A 12,545-nucleotide genomic window follows, 5' to 3' on the forward strand; every position below is an offset into this window, starting at 1 on the left:
TATATTTATATATATTTTTATACATTTAAAAAAATTTTACTAAACATTTTTTTTTAATATTTATATTTAAATATAATTTTTAAAAAAAAAAAATTTTTTTTTTTTTTTTTTTTTTTTTTTTTTTTTTTTTTTTTTTTTTTTAATTTTTTTTTTTTTTTTTTTTTTTTATTTTAAAAAAAAAAAAAAAAAAAAAAAAAAAAAAAAGAAAAGAAAGAAAAAAAAAAAAAAAAGTAATCTTTATTATAAATATATTAAATCTATATATAAATTTTCATTTATTAAAATATAGTTACTATATTATGAAATTATAGAATTTTATTTTATTTTTTTTTTAATTTGTGAACCATGTTTTAAAGTTTATAAAGAATTTGTATATAGACTGATTTTATATACAACTTTTTGTGTATTTGAATTAATTTTCTATAAAATATATTTGTGGATATATTTTAATATATACATTCTATATATAATGAATAATTTCCTTTTAAAAGTAAATCCATGAATATGTATTTAAAATCAAAAAGTTGTTACAATTTTTTTTTGATGTAAGAGGTAATATATGTGAATAGCGGAGAAAGAGATAGAGCAAAAAAAAAAAAAAAAAAAATAAATAATAATATATATATATATATATATATATATTATATAAATACTCCGTATTATTAAAGTAAAAAAAAAAAAAAAAAAAAATTATTTTTTATTTTTTTTTTTATTATTATTATTATTATTATTTTTTTTTTTTTTGAATAAATGGAAAAAGTAGATACAGCAAATAATGATGGTGAAAAATGCAAGAATAACGTGTTTATAATAAAAAGTATATTTTGTGATTTAAAAAAATTATTTCCAAAAAGTAAAGTGCAATATACATATGTAAATGTATTATTATTATCTTTATTTTTTACCTTTATACATAAATATTTGGATCAGACATTACCATCATTATATAAATCGATTGAAAATGATTTCAATGTTGATGTGAAAAGTTTATATTATATGAACACCCTATATAAGTTAGCATATTCAGCTTCTAACTTTTTTTTTGCTTTATTTTTTGATTATACTTTTAAAAGAATCGTTTGTGCAAAATATTATGATAAAGAAAAAGAGGAAGATGTAAGTACCAATAATACTACGAATTATGAAGTAAGTGTAAAAAATGATAGTGATTACAAAGAAACTACAAAACTAATAGATGATATGAGTGTCCAAACAAATTACAAAGAGGAAGATATATCATGTATTAATATAAGTAAAGAAGAAAAAGAAGAAGAAATAGTATTTCATTCTGTAGATGATTCAGATGATTTATTTAAGAAAGCCGAAGATGTTACAATAAGTGAATATGGTTATATTTTAAATATTCTTATTATATCTTCTATAATATATATAATAGTCATATTAGGTATTATGATTTCAAATAGTTTATTTAACTTTTTCTTTTTTATGTTTGTGATGGGTATTAATAATTCATGTATATTTATATTAATACAAAAAATATATACAAATAATGTTTTTAGTGAAAATAGAAGTACCATTTTTGGTTTCCTCCATTTCTTTTCATCTATATCTCATATGTTATCAATATCTATAAATACAAATTTAAGTAATAAATTATATTATGGATTTAATGGTTGGCGTATTTGTTATTTTATTATTTCCTTTTTTCCAGTTTTTGTTTCCATCTTCATTTTTAAATTAATAAGAAATCATAAATTAAAAAGAAACAAAACTAAGGAAAACATTATGATGAATTATGTACTTTCGTTTGATAAGCTTACGGATGTTTTTAATGAGCCAAAAAAAAAGAAAAAGAATTTAGATAAATCAGAGGATCTTGAGGAACCATACTCATCATTGTATTCTAAAAAAGATGAAGTTGATAAAAAATATTCTAGTAAAAAAAAAGAACAAGACGATCACATTTTTATAGAAGATAATGAGTATAGTAAAAAAAAAAAAATAAGTCCCAGTGCAAAAATAAATACATATGAAGATAATTTTAACTTAACTGAAGAAAAAAGTCCAAAAAAAAAAAATGCATATAGAAATTTAGAAAATAATGAAATGAGTGAAATAATTAATGGTGTTACAAAAATTAATGATGATAATAATATGAATTCCAAGAATATTAATAATTTTAAAATGGATAGTAATAATATTACCAGAAGAAGTTATAGCAAATCATATATAAAAGAAAATCAATTAAAAATACAAAGTAATTATAATAATGAATCTGAAGAAAATTATGTGAATAACAGATATCAAACTTCAAATGTTTTTTTAAAATCTTCCTCAGTACCTTATGAGAATTATAAAAAAAAACTATATGAAAATAAAAATTCGTTTTCAATTTTTAAGAATAATAATACTTATGAAAGAAATGATAAAAGTGATAACAAAGGTGAAATGGATGAACTTTTAGGAAATGAAAAACAGAATACATCAAAATATGAATTTTCTTATTTATATGAAATAAAATATGTTTTTAAAAATTACAGTTTTTGGTTAATGATAACTATGGGTATGTTGAATGGAATACCTAAGCATGTCTTAAGTTTAATGATTTATTTTTTCCAGTATTGTAATATATCGGATTTTAAAAGTGGTTTTATAATTTCAGTTAGCTGGTTGTGTGCAAGTTTAATATCACCATTCATTGGAATTATAAGTGATTATATTTACAAATTAAATAAAGATATAAATCGTCAACGTATAGGAATGTATACACATTGTTTTAGAATTTTTCTCATGTTTACCTTATTTTATTTTATTCCAAAAGAATCTACCTCTTTTATATATTTTGTAATTATTTCGTTATTTATGGGAATATTAAGTGGATGGATAAATATTGGAACGCACAAACCTATCATAATTGATATAGTGAAACAAAGACATACAGCTTTTATTATGGCATTAATGAATGCCTTTGAAAATATAGGGTCTTCAATTATTGGAACATTTTTATTGTCACATTTGTTAAATAGATATGAATATATTGATAAAAAAAAAATACATACTGTTGTAAATGTCAATGTTAATAAACACAATGTTAATGTTTTATCAGATGTCTTATTAATACTTACTTGTTTTCCGTGGTTAATATCCTTTTGTCTTTTATATGCTCTTAAATATACATATAAAAAAGATAAATTATATAATAATATAATATAATATTATTTAATATATAATATAATTTTTTTTCATAATAGCTAGATTTTTTTTTTTTTTTTTTTTTTTTGTGTTTTAATGTGCACTTTTTTTTATTATATTGTTTTAGTTATAAATGTGATTATATTATTAAACCATTTTATTTTTATTTTATTTTATTTTATTTTATTTTTATTTTATTTTATTTTTATTTTTTTTGTTTTGTTTTGTTTTTTTTATATTTCTTATATTTCTATTCTTATATAATTTCTCAATTAAAATTTTACGTCTAACACATATATTTTTATATTGTTTATGTTGTTTTTGTTATTATAAAAAAAAAACTTATAAAATTTTAGATTTTTAAATTATAAAATTGTGCATACTTTAAAAAGAAAAAAAAAAAAAAAAAAAAAAAAAAAAAAAAAAAAAAAAAAAAAAAAAAAAAAAAAAAAAATAAAAAATTTTTTATATATATATATATTTTTTTTTTTTTTTTTTTTTTTTTTTTTTTTTCCCTCCATTTGAAATATTTTTAAATTTCTTAATTTTCTTGATTACCTGCTTCTTCATTATTTTTTGCTTTATTTTTTTTTTTTTTTCCAGATAAGGATAAACTTAAAATATTTTTTAATGCTTCATCTTGAATGGAGTTACAAGTTTTACAGTTATTTAATTGCGCGAATTTAATACCAGTAAATTGTTTAATTCCATCTTCTTTAACCATAACTGTATATTTGAATCCAGCAACAACTTCTTTTTTCTTTTCTGTGTAAACAGTATAAGGTTTTATCAAATTATGTCTTAAAGCTTCTGGAATACCTATTAAAGCAGCTCTTTGATCTTCTAAGTGTTTTACGTGAAATGGTAAAACTGGGAATTTTTTGTTAAGTTCATTTATAAAAGATCTACCTAAATTAGTTTTTAATTGATAATTTTTTTGTACTTCTCTTTTATATATGGTTGTTTTATTATCACTTTCTTTAATTTTACCATCACCACTAGTAACCATAACATCAATAATATAAATATCATCTGCTTCAATTTGGAAATCATCAACTCTATTTTCAAGATTCTCTTTTAAAAATATAAATTTGCTTCCTTCTAAAATATATTTCTTAATTTGATAAGTAACACAATTTGATATAACATTACATTTTAATTCTTCACAACCTTTCTGAATATTTCTTGTTATATCACTTGCATTAATACCAACTTTTAAACTCTTTAAAAATAACTGTGATAAAACATGAGCACTCTTTAATACTTCTCCTTTAACACCTTCTATACATTCATTTTCTGCACCAATATAAACCGTATGACCAACGATACTAATATGACCATCAATATGACATCCTAAGCTAATTTTTACTACATCACCATTCTTAATTGTTTCTTCACAATCTGAAGAAGGTGCGTAATTATTACAAATTTCATTTACATTAATTGTTACTGGAAAACTTATTCCTTTTTCAACTTTATTTCCTTTCTCTTTTTTTGTATATACCTTATCTAATTCATCCTTCATAAATTTCTCACCATACTCACATAATTCTCCAATTTTTGCTCCTAAAAGAAATTATAAAAACAGTATAAATATAAATAAATAAATACATATATATATATATATATATATATATATTTCCAATTTATATTATATAATCATATATCTACATATATTTCATTATATTTTTTATTTTTATTTTTATATACCATGTACACATTTTTCTATAACTTTCTTTAAAGTGCTATTGGCAATTAAACCGGAATGAGTATATTTTTCTAAATCAATTTCTTCGGTTTTTGTTTCAGTTGTTGGTTCCATTTTTTTTTTTTTTTTTTTTTAATATTTAAAAATTTTACAAAAGTATATATATTATATATATATATTATATAATATATATATATATATAATGGAACTTGTAAAAATATAAATAAAAATTATAATTAATATATAAAAGGAATACAATAACTTAAAATATATATATATATAATATTTGAGAATATATAATTATTATAAATGGAATATAGATATCATTCTATATTTTAAAAAAGAGTATTAAAAATATTTTAAAAAAAAAAAAAATTATATAATACAATATAACTTAATTCTTAAAATAATAAAAATATGAAAAAAATATATTTATTTATAAATATATAATTAAAAATATATATATATATATATATATATTTATTTATTTAAGAAAATACCACATTAATAATAATTACTATTACTTATAATATGTATTTATAAATTTACTTTTAATATAATATATATATATATATATATTATTTATTTACATATATATTAAATATATAATAACAATTCATTCATTCAAATTATTTACATGAACAATGATAATTTTACGTACAGAATATAATAAATTAATAATATTTAAAATAAGTATTTTTTAAATTAGTACATTGGGCTTACAATTGGTAATAAAAATATCGGAATATATAAATAAATAATATATGCATAAATTAATATTAATATATTTATATTTATATAATATATTACTATATGTTTTTTTTTTTTCCTATTATTTTTCGTATCTAACTTCTTCTCCTTTTTTATTATTATGGTATTTATTATGAATGCATATACTTTTTTTATTTTCATTTTAAATAGTACTGATAATTTATATATATATATATATATAATAAAGTTCATACATGAATTGAACTTTAAAATGAATTATAAAAAAGCGTATTATTTTTAAACATGTTTATTAGTTTTAAGGATTAGTTATTAAACTTTCCAAAAAGCATAGGAGAAAATATTAAAGTTTATATTTCTTGTTAAAGGGTGAAAATATATACGTACATATATATATAAATAAATAAATATATATATATATATATAATGACAAAAATAACTACGTATACATAATAAAAATAAATGAATACAATAGTTTATATATTTTTTTTTCATTTCTAAACTTATTTAATTCCTTTATATCATTTAAAGGAAAAATGTAAATAAGTATAATTATATCAATTTGAATATATATATATATATATATATATATATATATATATTGTATAAATACGTTCCTACGCAATAAGTATAATGTTGTATATATTTTGAATAACCCTTTATATTATTAGTAAAAAAGGGAAATACAAATGTACATAAACTTGTTTGTGTATGTAATAAGAAAAATAAATGCATTCCCACTGGAATTAATAAAAAACTTTAAACGGTTATTCTTTTATATATGAAAGAAAAAAAAAAAAAAAAAAGGAAAGAATAGATATTCTTATTAATATAAGTAAAAAAATGTAAATATATTCATGTATAAACATTTACATGAAAGTTTATATAAATGTGCATATATATATATAATATATGTATATGTTAAAGCATTATTATGGAAAAAAAAGGAAGCTCCTTAACATCACACTTATTGGTCAGAGTTTTCTTAATTTCTGTAAATATAATTCATATATTTCTTTGCTCTAAAAAAGAAAAAAAAAAAAAAAAAAAAATATATAATATATATATATAAAGCGTACAAATGGAAAAGTAATATAATATAATATTTATTCTAACTTTTTAAGAACGGGTGAAAAATTAATATAATTATAGTACTGCGTGTATGACGATTCTATATGTTTTTGGTTTTTAGACAACATTTTTTCAACATTTTTGTCCTTTAATAAAAAAAAAAATATATAATAAATAAATAAATACATGTAATTTTTTTTTTTTTTTATTAAACTCTTTTACTAAGGTATTCATTTTAATATATATATTTTGTTCATTTTTTATTACAAAAACAAATTCAGCAGTGTCCTGGGGTTTCCATATTTTTATATAATTTTCAAGACCACATGTAGCTAAACATGTCCCTTGTGGATGTACCTATATATATATATATATATATATAAAACGAATGAGTAATTAACATAAATGGATATATATGAGTATTTATTTATATTATATTTTTTCAGCTGTACTTGAACACAATTTACGTTATTTGAATGACTCCTTATAACATTTAATAGTTTTCCTAAAAAAATAAAATATATATATATGTATGTATAAATTTATTAAATAAAAATAATATGGAACATTCTTTGTAATTATATATTTCTTTCAATATACCATCTTTTATACTCCAAAAATAAACCTCGCCGTTATCAGAAGCAGCCAATATAACATCATTATTCCAAAATGCTATTTCATTCATTTCACATGCAGTATTAGAATGCCCCAAAAACCTTAAGAAAAATTTACACATATATATATATACATATTTGAACATATATCAAATAAGCATTTTATCAATTTTTTTTTTTTTTCTTTCACGGATATACACTTTTACCTCTTGCACGTTCCTTGGGGTACCCATAAAGGATCTTGAATTTTTTCTACATAATTTTTTATTTTTTTTCTTTCCTTAAATACATAAATGTTTGAATGTTTTTTTCTGTCCTTGTATTGAATATCATTATAAAAACTATCATAAAACTGATTTTCATAAGATGAACTCGATTCATAGCTTTCTTTAGATAATTTACTACTATCTGATTCATCAGTCTCAAAATTATTTGAATAAGGGTCATATGTAAAATTTGAAAGTTCTCCCTTATTAAATAAATATTCTTTATTAAAAGCTATTATTTCATTCATATCATTTTGATCTATATCGTCTATATTGATTTTATATACTAGATCATCTGTATCATGTATTATATATTCTTTATGTTGATCATTTTTATTAGTAGATTTGTCAAAATATATTTTATATGTACCTGGCATATCATGATTTTCTTCTTCTTTATTCTTTATATTTCTTTTTGAACTATTATTTTCTATATTCATATTAGAATATTCTAGAGTATTTGATTTTTTATTTTTATCCTTTTTTTTTTCGTTTTCCTTCTTCATATTTAAAATGTCTTCATTCCTACCAGAGGATTTTTCAAAGAATCCCATAATATTATGATTTACATCATTTCCTATTTTATCATTATTGTTATCATTACTACTATTATTACCACCATTATTAATGTTATCCTTTTTATAAGAACAGCCTTTATTTTGTTGTTTCTTTTTTTTGCCCATCCTATACTGTTCATAAGATTTCATATCATTTCCATTTTTATAATACGAAGACATCTTTTTTTTTATATCATTACATGGTTTTTCTTTATCACTTATATTTTGTTCAGTATCAATATATTTTCTTTCTTCTTCTTTTTTTACTTTTTTATTTTTTATTTTATTTTGTTTTTGTTTTTCTACTTTATTATATTTTTTATTTCCTACGTCAGATTCATCAGAATAATGTTTATATCCCTTTTTGGGTACTTTATTTTTAGGTATCTGATTATTATTCCAATCAGATATATCACTGTAGTAGCTTGATGAATTGTGGTAACTTGTTCTGTTATTTTGTAGTATGCACATATTATTATCGCTGGAATGGTTTATGTTCTTTGTAATGATATTATTTCTAGGATAATTATAAACAGGATCATAAAAATTATTAATATATAGAGAATTATTTTTAGTGATTGGACTATCCACTATAATAGAACCATCATCATATGATGTAATATGATTCATATGTATTCCTAAATTAGATGTATTGTTACCGCTAATAGAAGTTGTATAGCTCGAAGCTAACATATTGTTATTAATTTTATTATTGTTGTCTACCAATAATGTATCTATGTAATTACCTAATTGAATATCATCGATATTATAATTGTTATATAATTCCTGGGACACCGTTTCAATCTTTCCAATTATTTTATTTTCCTCGACATCCTCGTTATTATTATTAAAATTATCTATACTCAAGGTATTATCTGAAGTGATAAGACTGAACACATTTTCTAAATAAGTTATACTATCCCAATAGCTAAACATATCTCGAGTGATTTCATTCAATATATTTGCATATACATATTCATTGCTTATATTAATATCATTAGTTGATCTATTTATTTGGTTATTTACATGAACACTCAAAGAAACAATATTCATGTTAGATAAACTTCCATTGAATCTGTTTCTTTGTTGCATTGATATAGAGTGATAAGCTTCGTGGTATAAATTTATTCTCATTTTATTTCTGGGAAATTTTTTTTTATATAATTCTTCTAAAATATTATTAATTTCGGTTTTTAACTTTTTTTTTCTATCCCGTTCCTTACCACTTTCATGAGAATCACATGTATTATATAAAGAAGATATACAACCTTTATTATGAAGACAATAATTATTATTATTATTATTATTATTATTATTATCATTATTATCATTATTATCATTATAATTATCATCATCTTTTAAAATATTTATCTTTCTTCTTTTATTTAAATATGCATTATTTTTCATATTCATTGTGTTTTTTTTTCCCCTATATTTTCTTTTTTTTTTTCTTATAAAACATTTTTCTTCTAGCCAGGCATATCTTTTCTTTTGTTCATCGTTTTTTACATCTTCATGTATATCTATATTTCTATTATTAATTTCCAATATACTATTTGATGTGTTTATTTTCTTTTCTTTGTTCTCTTTAAATTGTATGTGTGCGTTTGTATTAGTATTTTTTTGTGGGGGGGATAATATGTTTTTTCCATTTTTATTATATTTTATTATATCATTCGTATTATTATCATTATTATTATCATTATTATCATTATTATTATCATTATTATCATTATTATTATTATTATCATTATTATCATATATATTAGTTTTCTCCAGAATATCTGTTTCATCTATATGTCGAGCAATATATTCTATATTATGATCATTACTATTGTCCAAAAGAACATCTTTCTTATTATTTTTAATTTCTTTATAATCTGCATATATATCAGGTTTAGATAATTCATGAATTTCTTTTATTTTGGAAGTATCCATTAACATATTATTGTTAATAAATTTTCTTGAGTTATTATTTGTTAATATGTTCTTTTTATATTTTTTATTAAAATTAGATATATTTTGTGCTTCTTTGTGTTTTAAAATATATTCGTAGTTACAATTAATTCTTTGAATACTGTTGTTATTTTTTCCTTTCTTATCTTTTTGTTTTTTTTCGTTCAATATTTTATTGTATATATTGTAGGTTTTATATAAATCATTAAAAGATGGCCATCCATTCCATGCGTTTATAGAATTTCTATAACAGAAACTTACATAATATATTAAGAAAAAAGGATAAGAATTTGGCATACTATATAATTCTTCTAAAGCAATAATATCAATTATATTTGTATATTTTTTTGTACTTATTAATGATGATGCTTTTTTTAATCTTTTCTTTTTTTCATATTCTCTTATTTTTTTTATATCACTTAGACGCACTACCTTATCATAAATATCATTATCATCACAACTCTCATAATTTTCGTTATATTTTTTAATCATCATATTTGTCTCTTCCTTTTTTTTTTCTAACGTTTTATCTTCTTTCATTTCTTTAAGAGGGGTTTCACTTCTATCATTCTCAATATTTAGAAGGTTACTATTTTGGGAATTATTATATCTTCTTTTATCATTTATTATATTTGCACTCTCTATATTTATACTCTCTATGTTTGCGCTCTCTATGTTTGCGCTCTCCATATTTACACTCTCCATATTTACACTCTCCATATTTACACTCTCCATATTTACACTCTCCATATTTGTACTCTCCATATTTGTTCTCTCTATGTTTGCGCTCTCCATATTTACACTCTCCATATTTGTACTCTCTATATTTACACTCTCCTCATTTACACTCTCTTCATTTACAATCTCCTCATTTACACTCTCCTCATTTATACTCTCCTCATTTACACTCTCCTCATTTACACTCTCCATATTTTTACTTTCCATGTTCCCTTTTTTCTCTCTTTGTTTTATTTCCTTTTTTCCTAAAGTTCTCATCTTTCTAGTTTTATCTGAACAGTCTAAGTAATCTCTACCATAAGAGTCATTCGTAAAACCACTATTATCCGTAAAACCACTATCATCCGTAAAATCACTATTATCCGTAAAATCACTATTATCCTTAAAACCACTATCATCATGACATATACTATCATAACTACAAATAGTATTATCACTTATATCGAAAATTTCACGATAGTTATCTTGTATGTTTTCTTTTTCTTCTTTATGTCGAATTTGATTATTTATTTTTTTTTCCAGATAACGATATTGATATTTTAAATAATTAATGTACTTACTTTGTTTCTTCTTATAGTAATATATTTTATCTTTATAAATAAAATACAATATTTTTCTAATTTTTTTTCTTAAGTAAATAAATTCTAAAACACCTTTAAAATGTGAACAAGCTGCTAATGTAATTCTGTACGCATTAATTAATCTATTATTAATAAGATTTGCTTGAATTCTTCTATATACAGCTTTGTAATAAGTTGGATCTAATTTTAAAGCTTCTAATGCATATTGTTCAGCTAAATAACCATCATTTCTTGCTTTTCTTTGTATTAAAACCATAGCTAAATTACAATATAAAATTTTTCTAATATTTTTATTTCTTGCCAAATTTAAACAATTGTTATATAAATATTCTGCTTTATAATATTCTTTATTATCATAAGCTGATATAGCTGACTTTTCAATATCTTGTATTAATGATAGATCATTAATATAATCATAATTGTCTTTAATCCTATCTTTATCATAATATGGTGGAAATAATATATCAAAACTTTTGTCATAGTCGAATTTAGTATCATTATCTATAATGTTATAATTTAAACTTCTTTCTTCTTCTTTATTTAAAAAATCATATAAATATACATGTTCTGTATTATATGTCACTCCTAAATATTTACCATCATTAGACCAACCTAAACCGGTACAATAAAAATGATGATGGTTTATCCTAAAATCGCTTTCTTCATCAATGTAATTCCATAGATGTTTTGGATAATAGGTATCTGAAGGAATACAACTCCTTAAAGTCATCTTTTCGTTTAATGAAAACTTTCCTAGCATTCTTCTGTCATAAACTCTCGATAGCATATCGTTAGAGCATAATCCAATGTAGTTGTTAAAAATTGGATTTATAGCTATGCATCTAGCCTTCAAAAAAAAAAAAAAAAAAAAAAAAAAAATTATATATGTGAAAATAAATAAATATAAATAAAATATACATACATACATATACATATATATATATGACTACTAAAGAAAAATAATTTATTAATATGTCTTAACAATTTAACTAAAAATATTACTTCTAAAGAAAACTTCACATTAAAAAACTTTTGTTCATTCATTGCTCTTATGAGTTCATATATATTTTTCGTGGAATGACTGTGAAATTTTACTCTATTGTGAAAAATTTCTTGAGGATTTTTTCGTAAAATATTTCTTTCTCCAATTCTATTCAAATTTATTATAACCT

At 20.2% G+C, this 12,545-nt stretch overlaps 3 protein-coding genes across 3 annotated transcripts in view; 1 reads left to right on the forward strand and 2 right to left on the reverse strand.

Moving 5' to 3' along the window:
- Positions 1-750: 750 nt before the first annotated feature.
- PGSY75_1428200 (putative metabolite/drug transporter) lies at positions 751-3,174 on the forward strand (the record flags this gene model as incomplete). Its single annotated transcript, XM_018787972.1, has 1 exon — positions 751-3,174. The coding sequence occupies one exon, from the start codon at positions 751-753 to the stop codon at positions 3,172-3,174; it is 2,424 nt and encodes an 807-aa protein (XP_018639344.1).
- A 520-nt stretch (positions 3,175-3,694) lies between these two features.
- On the reverse strand, positions 3,695-4,975 carry PGSY75_1428300 (putative proliferation-associated protein 2g4; the record flags this gene model as incomplete). Its single annotated transcript, XM_018787973.1, has 2 exons — positions 3,695-4,719; positions 4,864-4,975. 2 exons carry the CDS (start codon positions 4,973-4,975, stop codon positions 3,695-3,697), a joined length of 1,137 nt encoding a protein of 378 aa, XP_018639345.1.
- A 1,600-nt stretch (positions 4,976-6,575) lies between these two features.
- Positions 6,576-12,545, reverse strand: part of PGSY75_1428400 (putative protein, unknown function) — a gene marked incomplete at both ends in the record, with an annotated part of 7,384 nt that continues 1,414 nt past the window's right edge. Inside the window, 7 exons of the mRNA XM_018787974.1 lie at positions 6,576-6,612; positions 6,707-6,807; positions 6,884-7,018; positions 7,114-7,166; positions 7,262-7,377; positions 7,482-12,220; positions 12,376-12,543. Coding sequence (XP_018639346.1) covers positions 6,576-6,612; positions 6,707-6,807; positions 6,884-7,018; positions 7,114-7,166; positions 7,262-7,377; positions 7,482-12,220; positions 12,376-12,543 — 5,349 coding nt within the window. The remainder of the gene's footprint in view (positions 6,613-6,706; positions 6,808-6,883; positions 7,019-7,113; positions 7,167-7,261; positions 7,378-7,481; positions 12,221-12,375; positions 12,544-12,545) is intronic.

Source organism: Plasmodium gaboni, chromosome 14 (assembly GCF_001602025.1).
Source record: "Plasmodium gaboni strain SY75 chromosome 14, whole genome shotgun sequence".
Taxonomy (NCBI): domain Eukaryota; phylum Apicomplexa; class Aconoidasida; order Haemosporida; family Plasmodiidae; genus Plasmodium; species Plasmodium gaboni.